Source organism: Carassius auratus, chromosome 9, assembly GCF_003368295.1.
Source record: "Carassius auratus strain Wakin chromosome 9, ASM336829v1, whole genome shotgun sequence".
Taxonomy (NCBI): Eukaryota; Metazoa; Chordata; class Actinopteri; order Cypriniformes; family Cyprinidae; genus Carassius; species Carassius auratus.
This window is the reverse complement of record NC_039251.1, coordinates 25,841,389-25,866,998: the sequence shown is the minus strand read 5'-3', so window position 1 is coordinate 25,866,998 and position 25,610 is coordinate 25,841,389. Positions and strand designations below refer to the sequence as shown.

General features: G+C 36.5%; 1 protein-coding gene across 4 annotated transcripts; it reads left to right on the top strand.

The window, feature by feature from the left end:
* Positions 1 to 24: 24 nt before the first annotated feature.
* On the top strand, positions 25 to 25,610 carry inpp4aa (inositol polyphosphate-4-phosphatase type I Aa). Of its 4 annotated transcripts, none has more exons than XM_026272306.1 (24): positions 25 to 161; positions 9,420 to 9,633; positions 10,556 to 10,600; positions 11,099 to 11,217; positions 11,344 to 11,460; positions 11,534 to 11,613; positions 11,723 to 11,831; positions 12,465 to 12,555; positions 13,103 to 13,250; positions 13,829 to 13,959; positions 14,050 to 14,154; positions 14,254 to 14,362; positions 14,906 to 14,923; positions 15,261 to 15,447; positions 19,170 to 19,388; positions 19,475 to 19,616; positions 20,035 to 20,067; positions 20,155 to 20,327; positions 21,717 to 21,840; positions 21,941 to 22,208; positions 23,023 to 23,120; positions 23,203 to 23,315; positions 23,488 to 23,642; positions 23,829 to 25,610. In XM_026272306.1, the coding sequence occupies exons 2-24, from the start codon at positions 9,534 to 9,536 to the stop codon at positions 23,959 to 23,961; spliced, it is 2,817 nt and encodes a 938-aa protein (XP_026128091.1). In that variant the 5' UTR covers positions 25 to 161; positions 9,420 to 9,533; the 3' UTR covers positions 23,962 to 25,610. The 4 variants fall into 4 exon arrangements, with proteins under 4 accessions (XP_026128091.1, XP_026128089.1, XP_026128092.1 ...); XM_026272304.1 differs by having other exon boundaries at positions 19,475 to 19,754; XM_026272307.1 differs by lacking the exon at positions 14,906 to 14,923.

Below are 25,610 nucleotides of genomic sequence, written 5' to 3'. Positions count from 1 at the left end.
GCGGCGTCTTTAGAACAACAACTGTGACGTAAAGCGCGATGACGTCACACCAGGGCGAGTCCAGTGTGCAGTGCAAGTGAAAGAATTGCGGAGGTCTCATCAAAACACTGATCGGATCTGCATGCTGCCTTAAAATCATGGAGCATATCGGTGACTGAAACGTAAGTGACCCCTGCTGCACTTTTAAATGCTGGTGATGTTTGCTGTCCAGTCGAGTGGTAGTAACGTAACGTTACATATTTCGTTAAACGTTTGGAAGGAAGCATTGAGGAAAAGGGACTCATTTTTTTGTTTTGATAAGCACACACAGAAGGTGATACGGTGTGATGTGCATTTTGTGCGAGTGATGACTGGCAGGTCGGACGGTGTGTTTTCAAATATTTTCTTGTGCCATTATAAAACATAACGGAGGACGCAACCGTCCGTTCAGTCGTCATCACGCTTTATATTCCGTCATAAGTGCGTTAAACCTGTGTCACGATGTTACAAGCTGTCGAGATGCGTTGCCTTCAGCTTTAGCTGCTTCATTAGCTCAATAACGTTGCGGGATGCTCCAGTAATGTTCCTGTAGCTAAAATAATGAGCTGGGTCATACATCACCTGCTGACATTAAACAATGCGTCTTGAACACACTAGAGATGGAAACCTAGACTTTAGAAAAACGGATTTTGCTTTCTTCTGTCCATGCAGACTGAACAACTGTTATAAAATACACTCAGCAACATAATCTCAATCAAAAACACAGCGAACAATCCCATTACGGAACTTACTTTTATCAGTCGGTTGTTTTATCAGTTTAATTCATTTATCAGTAATTCCTTTTGAGTCAGAAAACAATTCTGCATCAGCCTGAACTGTTAGTAGGTAATAAACCTCACTTACTTACTGAAGTATAACTTACTAGAGTTCTCTAAACAGTGGTACTATTAACATGAATGCAATTATGTTGTTTATTATATGAATTTGATATACAGAAAGATTTGCATTTATGCCACCTTTTAAATATCTTTATCTAATATAGTCACATTTGATCTTAAAAGTTATATTTAACAAATGCTTCAACTCAGTAGCTGTTAATGCCATACTTTTCTGCATTTCTTCTTACATGCATGTCACTTTTTGAGAGTTTTCTCCTGTTTTTAAGAAATATTTACCTTTTGATAGTTATTATTTGAGTGTAAAAGTGATTTTAAAATGAACAAGATTTGTAGGTTTAATGCCTAGCTTAATTTGGGTTCATCTTAGCCTAGCAATGTAATAATTTTAAACAAAAAAACGGGTTGGGTTAAAATAACACAGCATTGGGTTCGGCCCTTTTTGACCCAGCGCTGGGTTGCCAAAATAACCTAAATTGGGTTGTTTTTAGCCCAGCAGTTTTTAGAGTGTATGAAAATATTTGAAACATATGTAGGCTAAACACCTTTTGCAAGAATCGTATAACATTTATTTCTGATTTGTTATATCACTTGGCCTTTGATCCCTAAAAAACCCAAAGGCATGCGTCCGGAATTGCATACTCTGAAGAGGTGCTTTTTGGGAATAAGTAGGCTATTCACTTCACAACCATTAAAAAAAGTATGGTTGATATAGTATGAGTGTAATCCAGATGTACTACATCTGTCATGTTGACCTACGGTACCACCGTCGTGTTGCTTTACTCATTCATGTGGTTTAGGATGGGATCCAGGCTACGTTTATATGTCACATATCTGGGCATCAACCCAAGTCAGACATAGTGCATTGTAATCAGAATAATTAAAAGATGATAAAAGAGCATTGTCCCCTTTTATGTAATTCAGTATGTTTTCAAGGTGGGTCTGAAAACTAATAATAAAGAAAAAAAAGATATTGTAAAAGGTCTTGTAAAAAATTATAACTAGCTTTGTTTCTATTCCCTCACAGCATTTGTCATGATATAAACCAATCAGACATTTTGGCTAATAGTTCATTCCACTGTCTTTTCATCAACCTCTCACTGCAAGAGGTAATCACCGGCCTTTACAAAGACAACTGATGCTGCATAGGTTTAAAACAAAAAGTGCTTTATTTCATGGTCTGAAGAGTGTCACAGTGGGTTTTTTTCTTGCGAGACAGATGCTGACAATGACAAGTGCTTTACTGTTGTTTTGCCAATGACATGCATGAATCACAAATACAGCACATATGTTACTCTCATCCTATATCTTCTGTGCAAGTCAGACTCTGTCTAGCCTTCTTGACTTGTTATGACATCTTCACACCGTTCAACTGTCTGTTATGGACAGCGATGACCCATATTTTTAAGAGAGATTGTCTGCTCGTTCAAAGGAGAAGCAGAGTTTCGCTCAGCCAAAGGAAATGATGTAAGGTCTAGAGATGAAAGGAGAGCATGGATAATCCTGTTCTCACCCAGGCAGTGATTTATCATTAGAAGGAAATGGGTATTCATTATGATTAGAATTGCTTTAATTACAGTTGATATGAATCCAATCAAAACAGAGATTAAATAGCAAAAACATTTTTTTTTTTAATGCTGAATTACGGGTCTGGTTATATTTTTAGACTCTACTTATCGGAGGCGTAAAGCCAAAAATGAATACTGTCAGTATGTATTCATGTCATTCTCCATTCCACATATTTGCCCTGCCATGTCACGCTTGTTTATAGCTCACATAAAAACCAGAGACATTTGACGATGTCAATCATGACGTGAAGAGTTTGGAATCTGTGTTTGGATTTCAGATTTGAATTTTAATCTATTTACAATATAAATATGGCTTTAGAGGACTTATGCATGTGTCATATGAACTACTTTAATGAAGGAGCTTGGTGTTTGTTTGTTTTTTATGATGAAGAGCTGTGTAAAGATTCTTCCAAATATTTATTTTCTTGTTCCTTGGAAATAATGCTGTATATAGGTTATAGATATTGACATAATTTAGATTTTTTCAATATTATTATTATTATTATTATTATTATTATTATGAGTCATATTATTACAATATAAATTACATATTTTAAAATGTAATTTATTCCTGTGACAGCAAAGCTATTACTTCAGTCTTCAGTCAGTGTCACGTGATTTTTCAGAAATCAATAATCTTCTGAATTGGTGCTCAAGAAACATTTCTTATCATAATTCATGTTAAAAATAGTTGTGCTGCTTATTATTTCTTGAATACATTGATAAATTCATTATTTGTTGGATAGAAAGTGCAAAATAGCAGCAATTATTTGAAATATAAATATTTTGTAACATTATAAATCTCTTAACTGTAACTTTTTATTAATTTACTGCATCTTTGGTGACAAAAAAAGTATTAATATCTTCCTTTGCAGGGAAAAAAAAAACATACGTACTGTAAACTTTTGAATGGAAGTGTATTCATGGATTAGTTCATTTACACACAGGCCCACAAGCACACATAAAGAGCTGATCATGCAGAAACACTCTCACGCATGGATTCATTTCCTCTGTATGATTGTCATGCACATACGATCTTACATAAATAGGAACTTTACTCAGGCTTAATATTGTAGTTCATGCTTTATTTTGCAAATACACAACCTCCAGGTGTAAATGACTGTTTTCTGACCAAATGTTAGTAGGCATCAAGATTAATCTCACTCTAATCTGTGTTTAGACATGAAAGCATTATATGTAATTCCCTTTTTGTTTGTACCACCTCCTCTGTAATATTGCCCGCCTCTGTTCCTCTTTTAGTTTCAGAGATGCTCAAAGTGTTGTCCATGCCATAATAACTTTAGATCTCTTCTACTTGATTTCCCTGCCAAATAGTTTCAAAGGATACAATGCTTCCAGAACTCATTTGGTATTGTTTTTGTTCCATTTCCAGTTTCCTGTCATGTGTTTTGAATACAAACAACATAAGAGATAGATAGGCTCTCTCCCGAAAAGTGCTCTTTTTAAACTTGCATTTTTCATTTATGAAGTCCATGAGACTGTAAGTTGTCCCATTTGATAATTTGAGTTTATGATGGGTGTTGTGTCAAGCCTGCACTGTATGAAACATCTGCATTGCATTGGATGAATGAACCATCTGCTTTAGGACCCAAGAAACAGCACCTTAACAGAGCTATTGATTAATAGTCCCGAAAATGCAGGACTGTAGCATGTATACACAGCTGAGGTAACAGTTGAACAGAAAGTCTCCGCTGAAGAGAAAGTCGCTCACACTTCCTGATTAAGCAAAAGGTCAGGATGTGGTTGTGCGAGACTGCGAACTGACAGTTTAGAGTGACACTGCATTTGCGTGCATGGCAGGGTCTGTATGTGGACTGATTGCTGTGTTTTGTCCATAACCCATTATTCACAAAAACAACAAGCTGTTTTCAAACGGGTCTTTGTGTGTGTATATGGTTTGAGCTGAGTTATTAGTAGAAAACTGCGCAGAAGAAAGGAAAGTATTGCTCTTCAAACAGTGATGATGTCATCCCAATACGGTAGTTGTATACCGAAACAGGAGTTGTCCTTTGTCCCAGTGTGCTATGATTAGCCAGAAATAAATTACTCTACCTTCATTATCAACAGAGCAGTCTAGATTGAAAGTGTGTGACAGTGATTAAGCTTTCACCTAATCTACAGCCATCTCTATTTCGAACTACTTCAATTAGTTTATTTTCACAGACTGTTTGAAATGAATGTTTACTTTTTGTTTATTATACACTACCATTGAAAGGTTTGGTGGTCAGTAGGATTATTATATATGTTTTACTCTCATGCTCACTCAGGATGGAAGCATTTATTTAAAGCAGCAAAATGGGATTACATTTGAACTGTTTTCTGACAAAGGTGAATTTTCAGCACCATTATTCAATGCACATGATCCTTCAGAAATCATTTTTGCTGATTTTCCGCTCCAGAATCATTCATTTTACATTTTTTATCAATGTTAAAAATATTTGTGCTGCGTAATATTTTAGAGGAAACCTATATATCTGTTCAGGATTCTCTGATGAATATAAAGTTCAGTAGAGCTGCATTTATTATGATAGAAATATTTTGTAACAGTATAAATGTCTCTACTGTCACTGTTCATTAATTTAATGCTTCCTTTCTGGATTTTTTTTTTTTTTTCAGACCTGAACCTTTTAAACGGTAGTGTACATTTAAATTATTTCTGAGAGTTTTGTTAAAATCAGCTCCTGTCCTACTAATTTTAGGAGGCCTTTACGCAACACCATTTTCAAAACTTTGAACTATTTTTATGTGGTTCATTTGCATGACAACAGTATTATATGTGTGGGTTTCAAAGTGGAAGTGTTCAAAAATTAAACCTTGATATTGTCTTGATGTATACTACAAAAACACTACGGATGGCCTATATATGTATTACCTTTACAGTCTAAAGATATGCACCCAGGCACATACAGTACTGTTTCTTTATAAAATTATATTGCCATCTACTGGCCTGGAGTGCACAATACAATGTTTTTTTAGTAATTTTCACAGATCCTTGTCATCATTTTGACAACATTGCCATATGTATGCACAACTTTTCAAAAACTCAAAGGAAAAAAGCTCTGAATCATTTCTTTCTAGAAATATTTTTGTGCTTGTCACAATCATAGACTGTGGTCACAATACTTTTACAATACTTTACAAAACATTATATAACAATCACATAAGTCTATTCATCTTACAGTATAACAATGGATTCTGTTGAATCAAAGGGGGATGCATAATTATTCACTCATTTTCTTGTTCCTGAAATCTACAACAGCAAGAAAGGCTCATAGCTGATTGGTCTTTGAACATTCTGGGGTAATGTGCAGCGTCAGGCTGGTGCAACACATCACTGGTCCTGTCCAGTGCTGCTTAAAGCTCCAGATATGGCTGACCTGTGCACCATTTTCAGCTACTCTACAGTAGTTCCCTTTAAAACGGTCCTGTTTGCGACTTCTCTCATAAGTCATCTCCATTTTTACACAAAGAGCTTTCAGGCATGACTTCTTTGAAGCAGTGTTGGTTGTAACTTCCACTTTCAGATAATTGAAGCAGCAGAGCTCACTAGGGCAACCAAACACTTTTTATTCTCTGATCTGATGCTTTCAGCAAAAACAAAGCCACATTTCATCTGTGCTTTTACTTATTACTAAAACATAAAGGGGCTGTTTGTCGGAATTAATTATTTTTTCTCACTCCATGGGCATATACTTCATATACTGTAGGAAATATTCGACATACAGGTATTCATAGTTTTCCATTGTAATTTAGCCCTTAAAAATAGGTTATGTTCGCACAGTGGTCCTTTTTTATTTTGGTTAAATCAGGTTAAGTCAGAAACGGTTTGTTTGGTAACCCATGTGCTTTACATGTTCACTGAGCAAAAGACCTCCTCCAGCAGAGGACGAGATGCAAAAACAGCTAGATTTAGGTAAGACAGCCCAGGGATGGAAATTAACTTAAATTGACCCTGGACAACAAAACCAGTCTTAAGGAGCAAAGGTATATTTCTAGCAATAGCCAAAAATACACTGTATGGGTCAAAAAATAGATATTTTAGGATATTTTGTACATTTATGATTTATGCATTGCTAAAGACTTTCTGATTAGAATTTTCTAAATATTTCGATTTTCTTTGCACCCTCAGGTTCCTGATTTTCAAATAGCTGTATATTGACCTATCCTAACAAATCACTCAAAGTTTATATGATGTCTAAATTAGGGGTGCTCCGATCACGATCGGCCGATCGTTAATGCGCATCTCGTCAGTAAAGCCGGTTTTCTAATCAGCGGTTAATTCCATCAGGTGTGTGATTTCACATAGAGCAGCTGTTACTACACAGAGCCGTTGTTAACTGAGAAGATGGGCCAATAAACGCTGAAAATTAACGTGATTTGCGCATCTTCTCAGTTAACAACGGCTCTGTGTAGTAACAGCTGCTCTATGTGAAATCACGCACCTGATGGAATTAACCGCTGATTAGAAAACCGGCTTTACTGAGGAGATGCGCATAACGATCGGCCGATCGTGATCGGAGCACCTCTAGTCTAAATCTCTTTTGTGGTTCAGGGTCACATTTGTAGTGCTGAGTAATAAATAAAATCCATTACAAAGTTTATATATATATATATATATATATATATATGAAATCAAGAAGACATTTCTTGTTATTGTTATTGTTCAAATCAGCTGTCCTCCATAATATTTTTTTTAACTGAGATTTCTTTTCTTTGATGAACAGAAAGTTAAAAAAATTTATTTATTTGAAATTGAAATAATATATTTCTATTTAAAAATAAATATAATATCCCCATAATTTAATTAACCTGTCATAAGCTTTAACCTCTTTTATTTTTCTATCTAATCATCCCCTATTTTCATTCATCACTCCATAAATCTGTCTGTACTTACTTTATGAGTGGAAGAAACGGCTTGTATCTGTTAAGTGTGTTTGTGTTTTGCTCTGAGTGATTCAGTTTAGTGACCACAGCACGATCCTTGAGGTGGAAGACGATTTAATTAACATCAACAAAGATCACACCAGTCGCTTTCATCTGTGTTTCCATATATTCTCCTGATGGAATCCGTTTCAAATTGGTGCATTTGGCATGGAGAGATTCTTTTAACTGAATGAAAATCTGAATGAGGTCTGTGAGAAATCGTTTTAGAGGCTGGTGGTTAATAAGCGTGAAATGTCAAGGCTAATGAGAGTGTGGTAATCATCTGCTACAGTTTCTGGAGGTCTTTAACTGCAGGCGGGAGATGACGGTCATTTCTATTCTTGATTGCTGTGAACACATTATGTTAAATGAGTAGTTTGTTGTGCGGTTTCTGGTGGACGGTATCAGGCAGATGGATGGCTGGTGGGTTGTTGGTTGTGTTTTCTGAATCAGTCGTCCACCCCTTCAAACCCAGACCGCAGCCCACTACCTGCTGCTTTGCCTGCCACAGCCAAAAACCTTCCATCCGCCACAGATTTAGCCTCTTTCACCCTGTCTCCTCTCTCGGTGTCAGGATTCAATCCCAGCATACTGTAGTTTGCTGCATCCTTCATAGCCTAACACTCAGAATATGGGAAGTTGCACCACAGAAATTGCAGAAATTCAGCTGATTTTATTGTATTAATTTTATGTGTGCACATTATTTGCATAATTTCTTTAGGGAACTATACTAAAACAACAGAGAGAGAGAGAGAGAGAGCAAATAAACCCCATTATCACTGGTAGTGAATTATGGCACATGCTGAAAGACATTTAACCTTATTTTCAGTTTTACTTTTTCTGCTCTGATAGGTTTTGGTTATATATCTAATCTTTCACAGTGTCTCCAAATCTTTATGTTTGGCAAAGTGTCCACCACCTATTTATTTTATAAAAAGATGAATGATATACTGCTAAAAACAGCATGTAATGTTTTTATACTGTATATATTTATTTATATAAGTGTTTACTTCTAGTTCCTATTATTAAATGCTTATAAAATAAAATGTGTGCTCAGAGCAATCCATTTGGTTTAGATTTTATATCAGTGGCACACAGGGATTTTCTAGTTTTATTCTTATAATTTGTATTATTTGCTAGTAAAAACAGTAATATTGTGAAACGCTATTATAAGGTAGATATAGATGTTTTCTTTTCTTGTTAACTTTCTATTAATGTGATTATGTATGTATTATGATTTCCAGAAAAATAATAAGCAGTGAAAAGTTGAGTACTAATAATTATTGATAATAGTTGAGCAGCAAATCAGCATATTAGAATGATTTCTGAAGGATCGTGTGACACTGAAGATTGGATCAATAATGCTGCAAAATGATTCTGCCATAACAGGAATAAATGACATTTTGATATATATATTACAATAGAAAACAGTAATTTTAATAATTTTGCAATTTCACTGTTTTTACTGTAAAAAATCTAAATAAATGCAGATTTGATAATATACATGACCTTTCACAAAAACATTAATCTTAACCCAAATGTTTGACCCTAAGTGTATAATTTCTTTACTCAAATGGTTCATAAATTCCTAGTCCGACATTTGTCAAATGATTGTGGAATAAGAATGATTGTATTCTGTCGTATAGGATGTTTGGTGTCATTTGAGGCATGCAGCTCCTTCATATAAAGTCTATATAAAGTGTTGGCCTGAAGTTGCGTTATTGGGAATCCTTTGTTAGCATCCTGTTTGCGAAACAAGTCATAAATTATCCAGAAATAAACAAAAGACAGTTCTCTGGCACTGACTGTCTCTGATTGCAGTTCTATTGTTGTGTTCAATTATAAATGTCCTCATATGAAACAGCATGAATAATGCAGAGACATACTTAGTGGTTTGAGATCAAGCACAAGTCTCGTTCTGTGGTTGTCTCAGGTTAACAGCCTCAGCACCCGCTGGTTCTTCAGTCTCCAGACAGATGGTGACGCAAATGTTGACTCATCCTTTTTGTCCCCTTTTCTCTCCTGCTTTTAGATAACAAACTTTGAGACTGAAACAGAGCCTCGATCACTGCAAATCCTTTACCAGCAACATAAAGTGGGAGCGTAAGAGTGAGATACATTGGTCACTGAAGTAACGCGAGCCAAGATGGCAGGAAGAGAGCGCAGTCCACGCCACAGGCCATGGTCTGTGTACCAAGCCAACACATTTGATTTGTCCTCAGAGATTATGGGGCTGGCACTAACAGGTGATGATGATGATTAAGTGGGGTTTTACCTATACATTTAACTTACAAGAAGTTTATACCGTAGTGATCATTATGTCAGTGACACATAATCATGTACACATGGTAGTAATCATTTACTTTGTTTTAAAACAAAGATATGAGATATGATTTTCTGTGGTAATAATTCTAATGCCACAGATTCTCTAAATAGTCCTTTAAGGGATAGTTCACTCACAAATTAAATCACAAAATTAAATAGAATTCAAAAGGAATTCTGAAAGGTTTTAATTCTGTAATATTTTATTTACCCTCATGTTGTTCCAAACATGTATGACTTCTTTTTTTTTCTTCTGAGGAACACAAAAGAAGAAAATTTATTTTAAATTTGATTTAAATTTGTGATTCAAGTTTAAATTAGTCTTTTTTTTTTTAATCATATAACCACTTATGATATTTTATAATGAATTTTAAATTTTTTCTTAATGAGTTAGATGCAAACATATTATCATACACGCAAAAATATAAATACCATAATTATCGATAGATGTCAATATTTATGTTTCTTTTTTGTCTGAAAACAGTGTGGGTGATGTTTTTCAATTATGTGATGATCAAAATTGAACTGATTTCTAATCAGTAGTTGAAAATCAGATGCACAGTTTGTCTAAATCAGTAATGTAATTATCATTTATGTTTTAATTTGTGTTATGACTATTCAAATTCCCCTGCTATTTGACTTTGTTGATTTTTCTTAGATATACGGTTCTTTAAGTTCCTGTTTCTGTCATTCAAATTCCACATCCTCTGAGACGTGGAGGCGATTCTTAAATCGAGAATTTTGCCAGATGCTGATTTGCCCTCTGATTATTCCTCTAATTTCAACATGTAATAGATAATGCACATCTAATAAAAAGTTTCTGTGTTGTGTTTCACGTGTGTTTAGGAAACAGTCAGGATCCTGATGAGCCGGCGCTCGAGTTCAGTCTGGGTGAGTATCAGCAGTTCAGTCCATCAGAAAATGATCAAGGTGCAGCGTCACCAAAGTTTCACCAAAGCTAATATCCACTCCTCAGGATATGTGTGTATCAGTGTATAAGTTCTTCACCTCATATTTTTGGCTACCAGAAGTAACAACATGCAGCCTACTGTCTCTGTGAAGGAAATACACTCTTTATGAGCCTCTTAGCTCACATCCAATAAACATTTATACAACCTTTCTATGAGCTCTTAAATCAAATATTTCCATTGTGGTAGGTGCATTGGGTTTTGTCTGACTTTGGCTGTACTCTTTGGCAGTTATATTACTTTTTCCATGATGAAACGTCATGCTGATGGCAGTTAGCCACCTTGGGTTATTTGTACTGTGCATCACAAGAAACATTTCATATGGTTGCTTACAAAGACTGGATTCTAATGCTACTATAAATGTAATTGAACTTTTCTCCTTTCATGATTAATATACTGAATTGTTGTCTTCTTTTCCCAGCATGCAGTGAGCTGATCACTCCATCACTGGACCGTAAGCCCAGTAGCTTTGTCGCAGTGAGCTGCACCACCCCCCCACAGGCGTTTTGGACCAAACATGCACAGACTGAAATTATAGAGGTGAGCATAAGTAGATATTACTAGGTTTTGGAACATGTGGAACCATGTAGCATGTAAAACTGGCCCTAATATCAGATTTTGCATATTGAGGTGAATTTAATGCATGCATTTCTCTTTTTTTCCTAGGGCACTAGTAATCCAATCTTCTTGAGCAGCATTGCCTTCTTCCAGGAATCTCTGATTACCCAGCAGACTAAAATCAAACTGTCTGTCTACGATGTGAAGGACCGCTCACAGGGGACTGTAAGACAGACACCTGCTATTCTTAACATTCTGCACTGTTTTGCTCAGCCTCATAAACTCTCTGTTTTATTAGATGTACCTGCTCGGTTCGGCTATGTTTACAGTGAAAGAGCTGCTTCAAGACAAACACCACAGGCTACACCTCACTCTGCAGTATGTGAGATCCATATAGGCACAAAGCTGATGTGTAATCCCATAGAATTTATTAGGAATTACAGTAAATGTAGCCTGACACCTATTTGTGGGCATTTCATTGGCTCAGATCAGCAGAGAGCGAGCGGATGGGTAACATTACCATCATTGGATGGCAGATAGAGGAGAGGAGAGACCAGCGAGCTCCTCTGGCACGTTCAGACACCGTTAATGGCAGGGTGAGTGCTTACACATGCTGCTCTTCACACTTTACTTTAGTGCCCGACTGATTTGAGGTTTGGCCACTGTCCAAAACCAATATTTCAATTAATTTTATATATATATAGATATATGGACAATGTATCTATTATCCATTAATGATGCCATTATTATTTTAGTATCAATTATAGTGTCTTATATAGTATTTTAGTATCATTATATAATATTATCATTTTATGAATGTTTTTTTTTAATAGTTTCTATTAATTTATTTTTAATTTATTTTAAAATATGTCTGTATAGATTTCATTCATTTTTTATTTCATTTTTAAGTTCTTCAACTTAAACTAAATGAAACTAAACAAATAATTGTATTTATATTCAATTGAATTTCAAGAAATATTTATTTTATTTCAGTTAATTCATGTTTTTCTAATGGTTTTAGTTTTAGTAATCACTTGTAGTCCATGATAACAACAGTGACTTTCAGTTGTAGTTTTTTTTTTTTTTTTTTTTTTTTTTTTAAGAGAGAGCTAGCACTTCTGTTAAAAAAGACGGGAGTCTGTTTTATTTTTGTACAACTGTGTCTATGTAAATCTCTGTCACGTAGAGCATGACAGTCTTCTGTATAATCGCTCACGTGTTTCTCACAGATGGTATTACCTGTTGATGAAAGTCTGACCGAATCCATGGGAGTAAAAGCAAAATCAGCATCTCTATGTAAAGACGCTCTTTTAAAGGCAGGTGAGTGTGTATATACAAAACAATCTTAATTATTGCAGCTACATTCCATCTGGAGGAAGCCATTTATTTCTAATGTGCCCTTCATAACTAAACCAATGGGCTGTAGTCTTCACTTCCTGCTGTGAAGACTCATGAATGCCACAAGCTCTGAAAGAGGTTCTGAAAACGGTTTCTGCAGCCATTAAAACACAAGAGTGGTTATTTGCAGAGTGTTAAATATTCGGTGCGAATAGATAATGTGTTCTTTGACTAGATTAGCATTTTCTAAAGATAGAAATAGTGGTTTGAGGCAACTAATGTAAGTGTTCTTTAAGTTTAGGTTAAAGGCTTTAGTTCTGCTTCAATAAATTGCTGCATCACCCCAGCATGTACACAATTTTACCCCAAAATTGTGGTAACTGTTACAATAAGGTTTCATTTGTTTAAATAGTTTATTAACACCAATTAATGCTTCATTGAATGCAGTAAAATGTAACGGATGTTCTTTTTTCAAGCCCTTCACTACTACACACACCCATTGACTGATTTATTGACTGATTGATTGCAGTGTTTGGAGGCACTATTTCACGGATGTACCGATTTCCCACGACTGATGGAAACCACCTGCGTGTCCTGGAGCAGATGGCAGAGAGCGTGCTCTCCCTGCACATACCAAGACAGTTCGTTAAACTACTGCTGGAGGAAGATGCTGCCAGGTTAATGCAATTCACTGTTAGTGCTCATGCTCAGGATGACTCTTTTGAAAGGAGACATGAAATGGAAAACCTAAAAAAAAATTTGTATATATTTTTTTGTATTTATACAAGCTAAAATAAAAAGTTTAAAGTCCCCAGTTTATTTTATTTTTCTTTTTTCTACACTTCTGAAACATCAAGAATAGGTAACCCAAAAATGAAAATTTTCTGAAAATTTTCTGAAAATGTCCTTACCTTCACACTATTCAAGATGGAGATTAGTTTGTTTCATCATCTGAACATATTTGGAGAAATGTAATATTACATCACTTGCTCACCAGTATATCCTTTGCAGTGAATGGGTGCCGTCAGAATCAGAGTTCAAACAGCTGATCACAATAATCCACAAGGAATCCATACAACTTCAGTTTTGTAAAGTGTCAAATAATCACTTTCTGTGCAGCATATTGAATTTTGACATTCAGAAATTACATTGATTTGTAATATTCTAACTAGCAAGACTGAAACACTATTAGTTTATATAATATTTCATTTATAAATCAGATTTTATTCTATTGCACATTTCTGTCTGCACGCAGGGTGTGTGAGTTAGAAGAGTTGGGTGAGTTGTCCCCCTGCTGGGAGAATCTGAGGAGACAAATCATCACTCAGTACCAGACTATCATCCTCACCTATCAGGAGACGCTCAGTAATTTACATGAATACAAGGGTGAGTGTTGTGGCACCTGCTCAACCAGAAAGAGGAAGTGAGAGCGATATAATTAAAGGTGACTTCAACATTGTATTTACTATCCATCAGGTCCTTCCTTCAAATCTAGCACTCTGAAAGGAGAGAAGAAACTGGAGTTTATCCCTACAAACCTCCACGTTCAGAGGATGAGAGTGCAGGGCGAGTCAGGCTACGGTGAGAGATCTGTGGCCAATATTTGCATTTCAACATTGAAATCCTTCAATATTCTTGTCGAAATGGGTTGGTCTTTATGTAATGTACATCTCTGAACAGATCGCACATATGACGTGGTGACCACTGGGGCCCCTGCGGCACATCACCAGGGCTTCAAGGGCAGCGGATTGAGGAAACTCATTCAGAAATTTGAGGAAGCCAAAAAGCAGTAAGATTTTTTATTAATAAATTGGTCACGAATATGAATACATTTTTTTTGTGCTGCCCTGCTTTGTTTCTTGGCTTTTCTAATTCTTTTTTATTTTTTATATTCTTTATTAGTGTATTATTTTCGTAGCAAGAGGTATGGAAGTGTTTTTGGCTGCAAAATAAAAAAGCTAAAAAAAAATACTACTTACTATTACAATAACAACAAATTATGCATAATTACATGCAAGTAACCCTAATCTTAAACCTAGCCATACTGTATAGTAAGTACATGTAGTTAATTAATATAACTCAGTACTTAAATGTATAATTACACTGTAACAAGGACATCTTAAAATAAAGTATAACCTTTTTTTCTCAAAATTGTGAGCCTGTATCTCAATTCAGAATTTTGATTTCAGAATTGTAAGTTTATATCTTGCAGTCATGAGTTATAGACTCACAATACTTACACAATTTTTTATACATGATTATTTTATTTCACATTTATCTCATGACTGCGATTTGTAATCAACTGACTTTACGTTGTTTGCTTTCCGATCAGTTCAAGCGAGGGTGAAAGGTGAGTTCCAGGGTTGTTTTCCAGTCATTTTCATATGTGGTGGTGTTTCATCTTGTTTATGATCTGTCAGGATCGAGCCCTTGCCTTAACTTCCATTAAATGTGAAGGATCTTTCTTGTTTGCACCAACATTTGTGTTTTTAACGGTTAAACTGCTCTCCCACCCCATCCAATTATGTGCACTTGGCATTTGTGTACGTTTTCTGTGAATGCTTGTATATCACACCATCTCATAGTCAACTTGGTCACAACTTGTGCAGCTGAACAAGTGATTAATTACAAATGGGGAATTGGAGAATATGTTGTTGTTTTGTTTTTAATGATCTGTCTTGTTTCAGTGCCGGGGAATCTGCTCCTCTTTCTATGCGGTACCAGCCACAGGATGTGTTGAAAGCTAAAGAAATCATTTCCCATATCAACACTCTGAAGACGCAGGTCAGCTACTACACTGAGCGGCTGTCCCGCGCTGCCAAAGAGCGCTCAACCAATGCACTGGAGAGGACCCTCGCTATCCTCACAGACAAGGTGAGAGGATTTGCATGAACTGTTTACAGTCGATTCACTGACCATCAAATACATATTTCACACAGAATTGTCAAGAGCTGGCTGAAATCCACAGTCTATTCTGATTGTCTGGCTTTACACCACTTAACAAGGGCACACAGTCAGGGCTCTGAACTGGTTCAAGGAACAAAAACGAAAACCAGAAACAAACGAAATTTTGACAGGAGCAGAACCAGAAACAGAACCTAAATAAAATTTTATAGTTCCGAACAGAATCCAAAATTTGAAATGGCCATTAACCTGTTAACCCTCTTGAGTCGATTAACGCGTATACGTGTTATGAGTCATTTTCTCCTGATAACCCCAAAAAGAACTTAAATTACGTAAAGATAAGAGCAATACATCAATAGAATCTGTAAACTGTCTACTTTTTTGTATACAGGCATAATAACAACCAAAATTTGTTTATTTATAAAATAAAGATAACAAACAAGGTGTTCTGTCTGCAGCCTTTGTCTGTGCTGATCTTCATTTACAAACGCGTCATTAAAATGAATTGTAACTCAGTGAATACCCAACGAAGAGACATGAGAGAGATCTATAGAAAGCTTGACATGTATACAGTGCTGCCGAAAAACAAATATTGTGTGATAAAGTAATCCATATTAAAACAAGGCAATGTCCGTTTTTCACGTCTCTCTTCATTATCTTCTAATGTGACCACGCCCCCGCGCTGAAAGCTCTATTCAGATTCTAATGTTTCACTGAAGCGCGCGGCTTGAATACGCCCACACAACAGAAGACAACGCAGCCAGACTGTTCTTCAGGTTTTTTTATTTTACTGTTTGCTTCGCGATGAGAGGAATAAGACATAATTCACCCCAAAAAGATGTGATTTGGATTTCCTCAGAAAAAAAAGAACGAAGCGCTTTATTCAGCAGAGATCATAAACATGATTAAGTCTCTTTTTTTATACAATATATATATATATATATATATATTAGGGGTGTAACGATACGCGTATTCGTATTGAACCGTTCGGTACGACGCTTTCGGTTCGGTACGCGGTACGCATTATGTATACCGAACGGTTCGTTGGAGTAATTAATTATATTTGAAAAAAAAAAAAAAAGAGAGAGAAAGAAATATAATGATATGCGTTCAACAAGGTAGCCCAATAACCCAAACAACGTAACAGGCAACGCCCCTGACACTCCCGAAGAAGAAAAAAACACCATCTTATATGTTTATGTTAGGCTACTCAGCAGGCGCTCGCTCACTCAGTACGCGCTGAAGGCTCGTTGCAAAATAGCCAATGCGTTTAACAGACTAGAAATGAGAAGATCCCCCAATAACCAACAGGTCTGGTGTTTGGGTGCACTTTGGATTCCCTTTAAGCTATAATGGTGATGGCAAGAGAGTGGTGGATAAATAAACAACGGTATGTCGCATCTGCAACATGACAGGGTACACCAGCGGGATTACAAAAAAAAAACAAAAAAAAAACAGCGGGAATATCTGGGATATATGCGTCAGTACTATCTGGGAAAAGACGAAAAAAAGGAGAAACATGCACGCAGCAAACTATCCCTGCAGCATTTAGAAACTATAGCTTACAGGGAATCCAACCCACACACCAGACCTGTTGGTTATTTTAGGATCTTATATTTCTGGTCTGTTAAATGCATTAGACATTTTGCAACGAGCCTTCAGCGCGTGCTGAGTGAGCAAGCGCCTTAGGGGCCGTTCACATATCGTGCCTAAAAACGCATGGAAAACGCTAAGCGCGTCTTTCTCCTGAGGCGTCTGTCTTTGCTAAGCAACAATGACGTGCTCTCTCCATGAGACGCGGAAATTTCAGCGAAGGATAAATGGATTTGCAGCTCTAAAAATCGCTTGCAGTAGCTCTGCTACTGAATTTATTTCAAAATTGCAATCCATATACAACTATGATCAGCTGTTCCTTCATCTTGGCTGAGCTCTCAACGTTGTTACGGGAAAGGATGAAGCTGATTGGTTGGTTCTTGTCACATGACCCGCGGTGCGCTTGCGGCATTCTGAAAAGTTTAGATGTTTTTACATTTTGCTGTATCTAAAACGTATCGAACCGAACCGAACCGAACCGTGACATCAGTGTATCGTATCGAACCGAACCGTGAATTTTGTGAACCGTTACACCCCTAATATATATATATTAGGGGTGTAACGATACGCGTATTCGTATTGAACCGTTCGGTACGACGCTTTCGGTTCGGTACGCGGTACGCATTATGTATACCGAACGGTTCGTTGGAGTAATTAATTATATTTGAAAAAAAAAAAAAAAGAGAGAGAAAGAAATATAATGATATGCGTTCAACAAGGTAGCCCAATAACCCAAACAACGTAACAGGCAACGCCCCTGACACTCCCGATGAAGAAAAAAACACCATCTTATATGTTTATGTTAGGCTACTCAGCAGGCGCTCGCTCACTCAGTACGCGCTGAAGGCTCGTTGCAAAATAGCCAATGCGTTTAACAGACTAGAAATGAGAAGATCCTCCAATAACCAACAGGTCTGGTGTTTGGGTGCACTTTGGATTCCCTTTAAGCTATAATGGTGATGGCAAGAGAGTGGTGGATAAAAAAACAACGGTATGTCGCATCTGCAACATGACAGGGTACACCAGCGGGATTACAAAAAAAAAACAAAAAAAAAACAGCGGGAATATCTGGGATATATGCGTCAGTACTATCTGGGAAAAGACGAAAAAAAGGAGAAACATGCACGCAGCAAACTATCCCTGCAGCATTTAGACACTATAGCTTACAGGGAATCCAACCCAAACACCAGATCTTATATTTCTGGTCTGTTAAATGCATTAGACATTTTGCAACGAGCCTTCAGCGCGTGCTGAGTGAGCGAGCGCCTTAGGGGCCGTTCACATATCGTGCCTAAAAACGCATGGAAAACGCTAAGCGCGTCTTTCTCCTGAGGCGTCTGTCTTTGCTAAGCAACAATGATGTGCTCTCTCCATGAGACGCGGAAATTTCAGCGAAGGATAAATGGATTTGCAGCTCTAAAAATCGCTTGCAGTAGCTCTGCTACTGAATTTATTTCAAAATTGCAATCCATATACAACTATGATCAGCTGTTCCTTCATCTTGGCTGAGCTCTCAACGTTGTTACGGGAAAGGATGAAGCTGATTGGTTGGTTCTTGTCACATGACCCGCGGTGCGCTTGCGGCATTCTGAAAAGTTGAGATGTTTTTACATTTTGCTGTATCTAAAACGTATCGAACCGAACCGAACCGAACCGTGACATCAGTGTATCGTATCGAACCGAACCGTGAATTTTGTGAACCGTTACACCCCTAATATATATATATATATATATATATATATACTTGTACTAGTTTTCACATAACGTGTAAGCATTTTACTAGTTAGACTTTTTCCAAACTATAATATAATTCTAAACATTATTATTAGTATATTTATTTTCATTTTTTTATGTAATGTATGTAATTTGTCTTGGAAATTCATACAAATGCTATTTGGGTTTCAATATATTTATTGTAGATTCCATTTACCATTTTATCATTTACTATTTAAAAGTGCTACCGAGAACCTCGGGGATGAGAAAAGGGTTCACTAATGAAAGTTTAAAGTGTGTCTCATGCTCTACAGATCTACCAAGTAAAAGCTGTTGAGGTCCACTTAATGAGTAAGTGTCTCCCTCAATATCTGTGTGTCTCTCAGACGCGGCAGCTGGTGACAGTGTGTGACAGTAAGCTGCTAACTACAGCTATCCAGGCACTGAGTGCTGCCCGCCCAGAGTTCATCGCCTCCAGAGGCTCTCCGTCCACCCACGACACTGAGCGTGTGGTCCTGAGGAACGACCAGGGCTCTCCACAGGCCAAATGGAGCGGGAAAGGGAACAGAGCATCTGCAAACTTAAACTGGCAGGAGGAAGAGTGGGTAAGATTCAGAGACTGAAATTATTCTTTTCTCATGAATTTACCTTGAAATCTGCAGAAGCTGATTTATTCCTGTTTCTGCTTCAGGAAAAGATCTGGCTGAATGTGGATAAGAGTCTGGAGTGTGTGATCCACTGTGTGGACAGGCTGCTGACGAGAGAGCGCTCACAGAGCGACAGCAGTGAAGACGTCTTCTTGTCTGACCAGCAGACCAACACCAGCAAGAGAGGTAGCCAGGGCAATGCATTCTGGATCAACCCTGGTGACGGCTGCTCCACCCCCCTGACCTCATCACACCCTCTTTCAGCTCAGTCCTCATCACACTTACTGAACCCTGCATGCCCATCCAGTCCTAACACTCGCTCCTGTAGGTTCCACTCTGTGTTACATTCTGATTCCTTTTAGAAATGATCAGATAGCGCAGATGCTTTCCATTTTACATCCACTTCTAGTGCCACAAGTGATAATTCTGCATGCCATTCAAAATGCAAAATGCCTGCTTGCAGTTGCTTTTTTTTTTAAATGCATGTATATGTTAACAAACCAAAATTGACATCACAAGATTTTATAAAGAGTTGGCTTTAAAAGTCATTAGTATTGGCACCGTTGTCTTGAACAGCACTTGTTCTTTCTCTGTCCGGCTTTAGATGGCAGTCCCAGTGTTGAAGGCTCTTCTCCTGGTAAGCGTCTCACTGCAAACTATTTGTTTCAGCTGTAGTTATATTTGTGGGCTTTCCAGTTTCAGCTGTCTGTATTTATGGCTCTAGGTGAATGGAGTGATGCTCTGTATCCCCTTCTGACCACTCTGAATGAGTGTGTAGCAATGATGAGCGACAAAGCCAAGAAGTCGATGGTGTTTCTACTGATGCAAGACAGCGCTCCCACTATCGCCATGAGTTTGTCACTACAGTACCGCAGAGATGTGGTTTTCTGTCAGACAGTTAGTACAGACTATTTAAGAGAAATAACATCATTTTATTGCCAACCAGGCCCACATAGAATGTGCTTTGTAGAAATGAGAAACTCTTCTCAGTTACATCCAATCTCATCACCCATTACATTACATTTGTTGAACATTACAGTTAATCTGATATTGTGTTCAGCTACCAAAAAAGATAAAGCTGAACAACTTATAATGTTTAAAATGGTTTAATTAAAAATAATAACTAACAAACAATTTTTTGTCAAGGCCTCTTTCTAAAAAAAAAAAAAAAAAAAAAAAAAAAAATATATATATATATATATATATATATATATATATATATATATATATATATATATATATATATATATATATATATATATATTGCAAATATATAGAAATGGTACCAAAACATATCTTGTTCATTTAGACTATAACATTTACATAAATATATTTTAAATGTTTCATAAAAATATTTTTTCTCATTTGGATTTCCTATTTAGTATTATATATATATATATATATATATATATATATATATATATATATATATATATATATATATATATATATATATATATATATATATATATATATATATAATTTTTTATTATCCTAACAGTATATTTTTACATATATATTATATATAAAGTATGCTTGCATTAACCCAAAATCTATTTTAAGATTGGAAATGTATTTTCCTGCTGCTTTAGGTAATGTAATATATTTTGTAATATATTAAACCTTTAAATGTAAAGGTTTAAACAAAATAAATGTTACATTTGATATTTTCTTAAGCTGCACTGCTAACAATATTTATTTAGCATATATATATATATATATATATATATATATATATATATATATATATATATATATATATATATATATATATATATATATGAAGAGTTCAGATGCAAAAGCCTCTAAATGCCATCTGAAATTTTCATCTAAAATTAGGATTTTTATCGAGCTCCTATATTTATGTTCAGTTATTTCACTTTAATAGCCTGGAAAAGAACCTGCACATTGCCATTAAAGTAAAATGACTCAACCTAAGCATAGGAGCTTGACAAAAATCCTAATTTTAGATGAAAATTTCAGATGGCATTTAGAGGCTTTTGCATCTGAACTCTTCATATATATATATATATATATATATATATATATATATATATATATTTTTTTTTTTTTTTTTTTAGGTTTTTTTTTTTTTTTTAGGTTTTTTTTTTAGGTTTTTTTGCCATATGGAGGTTTACGCCATAATCATTTTTACAGAGATTTTTCGTATTGAAAATGTTTCTGCTTACGGAGTACTCTACAAAACACTTCAATAATACAACATCCCTAGCTGACTATAAATTAACATATCATGTCCATTCTAATAATATGCATATTTTTTTGTAGCTGACGGCCCTGATCTGTGGCTTTGTGATTAAACTGAGGAACTGTCTCAGTGACAGCGGCTTCCTCCGACAGCTCCACATTATCGGTTTACTGGTCCAGTTTGAGGGGCTCCTGAGCACCTACGGTAAACATACAAACACATTTCAGTTCAGCTTGCACTCTTGCATGTGTGAAGGTAAACCTACTTGAATGTGTGAACTCTGAGCTCCTCTTTCATCTTAAAGGGGAGGAGCTCGCCATGCTGGAAGACATGAGTGTAGGCGTCATGGACCTCCGGAATGTCACCTTTAAAGTGACCCAGGCGACCTCCAGCTTCAGCCCCGACATGCTGCCTGTCATCACGGGCAACAGAGATGGGTTTAACGTGCGTGTTCCTTTATCGGGGCTGATGTTTGATGTGTTACCCCGGGAGATCCAAAATGGGATGCTGCTACGAGTTCAACCGGTATTATTCAATGTAGGAATCAATGAGCAACAAACGCTAGCGGAAAAGTAAGTGTATGAATTGAATATACATGGTTTCTTTGTATGGACTGATTTAATCACACTGGCTCAGCTGGATTATCAGTATTTATATGCACTGGAAAACTTGCATAAGCACATAAATTCACTCTTAATCTCATTCTAATGTTAGTGAATTATAAATGAACAGTTGCGTGCCTAAGGTTTGTTTTTTGCATAAAGCACCCTCAGACCATCTCTAGGGCCAGGTCTCTTTCTACTCAACCCTTTCTTTACAGCTATTTGTCACTCTCAGCAAACATGCAGCAACGTGAAACGTGCAGCAAGATTCACAAGCAATGCCCAGTTTGGCATTAAAAAAAAAATGGTTCAAACACAATAAATCTCATTTACACACACTCAGATCACAGAGATCTCATTAGGCAGCTGTAGCTACACATGCAATTTTGTGGTTTTATGAGAGGAACCTCACAGCTTTTCTCACTCTTTCACTGTGTAAAATTAACTATATAGTTTAAAGATGAAACATGAAACATTTTTATCTTAATGCATCACCCGGAGTGTGATTGTGAATTTTGCATTTGGAAGGTTTAAGTAGTTTATTTTTTCATTAATTTAGCATACATGTAAGTACATGTTATTGATGAATCATGTATGGATTGAGAAGACCTTTGTATGTAGATTTAACACACAATGTGTGCGTATGCATGCTTAGTGAATGAGAGCCGATGTTTTCCTCTTCAGTTATTCATACATTCTAATTCATTTGACTGTCAATATACAATATACATTTTATATATACAATGTAATTTTTAGTATTGATGTTCATTTTGTATTACTTTAGGTTTGGAGACACGTCGCTGCAGGAAGTAGTGAACATGGAAAGTCTGACTCGTCTTGCTTCCTATTATGACCAGTTTAAAGAAGTACTGCCTGAAGACTGTGAGTCCTAAACTCTCTGCATGAAAGAAAGTTGGTAGATGGTTTATGTCAGTCCTAACCAGCTGAATGACTCTATCCGTAGGTCTGCCCCGCTCTCGCAGTCAGATCTGTGTACCTGAGCTACTCAAGTTCCTCAGTCAAAATGTTAATGCCAGGAAGAGCAAGAATGTGGACATCCTGTTGCAGGCAGCAGAGGTACAGTGATCTAACATCATTATTATGTTCTCTTGCATCTATACTGAAACATGGGAAATCACAATTCACTTTGTTTTTGATTCATGGAGCTGCGATCTGAGACTCTCTCACTCTTTGTAATAGTTTGAATGTACCTTACCAGGATGGTATCTTTCTCACTTGTTATGGTCAGATTTGTCGGCGTCTGAATGGTGTGCGTGTGACCAGCTGCAAGAGTGCAAAGGACCGTACGGCCATGTCAGTGACCCTGGAGCAATGTCAGATCCTTCAGCAAGAGCACTGCATGGCCCCGCAGGTCTTCACACAGGCTTTGGACTGTATGCGCAGGTGAGACCACAGTTTACACTCACACATTAAGGCCGGATCACACCAAGGACAAGAACTATGAACGTTAAAAACATTTGACAGGATTTTAAAGCAGCAGACCACAATAAACAGAATGTTAACCTTTGTTGTGTGGACGCTAATATAGTTCTAGTTATAAATATTGGACCTTTTCTCTCTGTTTCACAGTGAGGGCTGCAGGCGAGAAAACACCATGAAAAACGTCGGCAGTCGCAAATACGCTTTCAACTCCCTCCAGCTGAAGACTTTCCCTAAACCGTACAGACCTCCAGAGGGCACCTTTGGGAAAGTGGAAACTTGAACTGAAAGCAGTCCGCTCGCGACTAGAACTGCATGTTTCTCCTCGTTCGCTTTACTTAATCACCACATATCTGAAGGAAAGTTTTCTTATGCACAGTCATGCTGAAATACGCTCTGGTTATCATCCAGATGACAATGTTAATATTTCCACATCCCCAACCTCTTGGCTCTAAGAAGAAAGTAGATAGGGAAAGAAAATCACTTGAACATAAATGAGTAGCTCACTTGTTTATTGCACTGAAAGCAGGTAAGAAGGCCTTTACTCTTAATATAAAAAAAAAAAATCACTGATGATTTCATTTCAATTTGAGAATTTCCCAAATCATCTAATCCATTCCGTCTGTGTTTATTTAATAAGTACATCTTTCAGTACTTTCCTGTACCAAACTTAGTCTTTGTACTAAAAAACAAATTTCAGAACTATCAGCACTGAAGCAAAGCTGTGTTTTATCATCCTTTAGATTGGAAGTTCAATAGGTGATGTGTATGTGCTGTGATAAAGTAGATGATTTGTTCCTAAGTCATCCAGTTTTAAGATTTATAAAGAAAATCAAGCTGTTAAATTAGAGAATCCATATATGCACCTCAATGTTCACCCTCACTTCATTTAAAGTGTACACAATACTAGCTGCCTTAAGAGAGTCCTCCATTGGTTAAGATACATGTGTAGATACGTCTAATCTGTGTATGACTATTTGTGATGTGGCAGATTATGTTTTATTTATTTACAGTAAGACTCTCTCTTTACGAAAGTGTTAGTGCTTTAAGGCAGGCCTTTCCACTTCTGACTGTGCATTGTACGGGTCGTAGAGTTTAAGAGGACGAGCTTCCTCGTACTGTTTCCAAGCACAGCTAGTCTCTGTACAGTGAGCATACTGTGTGAATATTCATTCTTTGTAAGGAAATATGTTAGAAGACACTATTATGTTCATTAACTGTTTGTATGTTTTCATATTCCAGTGTTTCTTTGTAGGACATTTATATTGGTTGATATGAATGTCAGTACTGATCTAACAAGGAGCACTGCTGCAGCTGGTCCAGAAATGTGAAGAATATTTCCTGCCTTCTTTTGTTTTTGTAAAGCAGAGGGATGCATTTAGACTATTTATTTAAGTGTTATAGAAAACCATGTTAGGCACTGCATCATAAAAGGCTAAGACTAACTCTACATGTAATGATCATCAGCCTTTGTCTCTGCACAAATAAATGCACAAATGGACTGTAATTTCTGGTTTGTATATTGAAAGAATGAACAACTGAAAGCTTGTATTTGCATTTTGCAACTTGGGAGACAAGAGCATGGATCTCAACCTCTGCTGAAATTATTATTATTTAAAAGTCTTTAAAACCAGATGCACTGCATGGAAGGTAGGCTACAATTGTTACTGAAGTTTACACTTAATTGTTATTTTTAATAAATTTACATTAAATTATTTTACAACTTAAGTCATTTTATTTTAACTTTTCATGTAAGAGTTTATCCTCTATTGTTAGTGCTAAAGCACTAAGAGCATGCTGCCCTATTGGTCTTACAGTGTCTGTTTTTATTTTTTAATGTATGTGCAAATACTTTGCTGTACAAAATGCCTCTCTCTTCCCTCCAAACATACAGCTTTAAAAATAAAATTACATGCCACATTAAACTTCAAG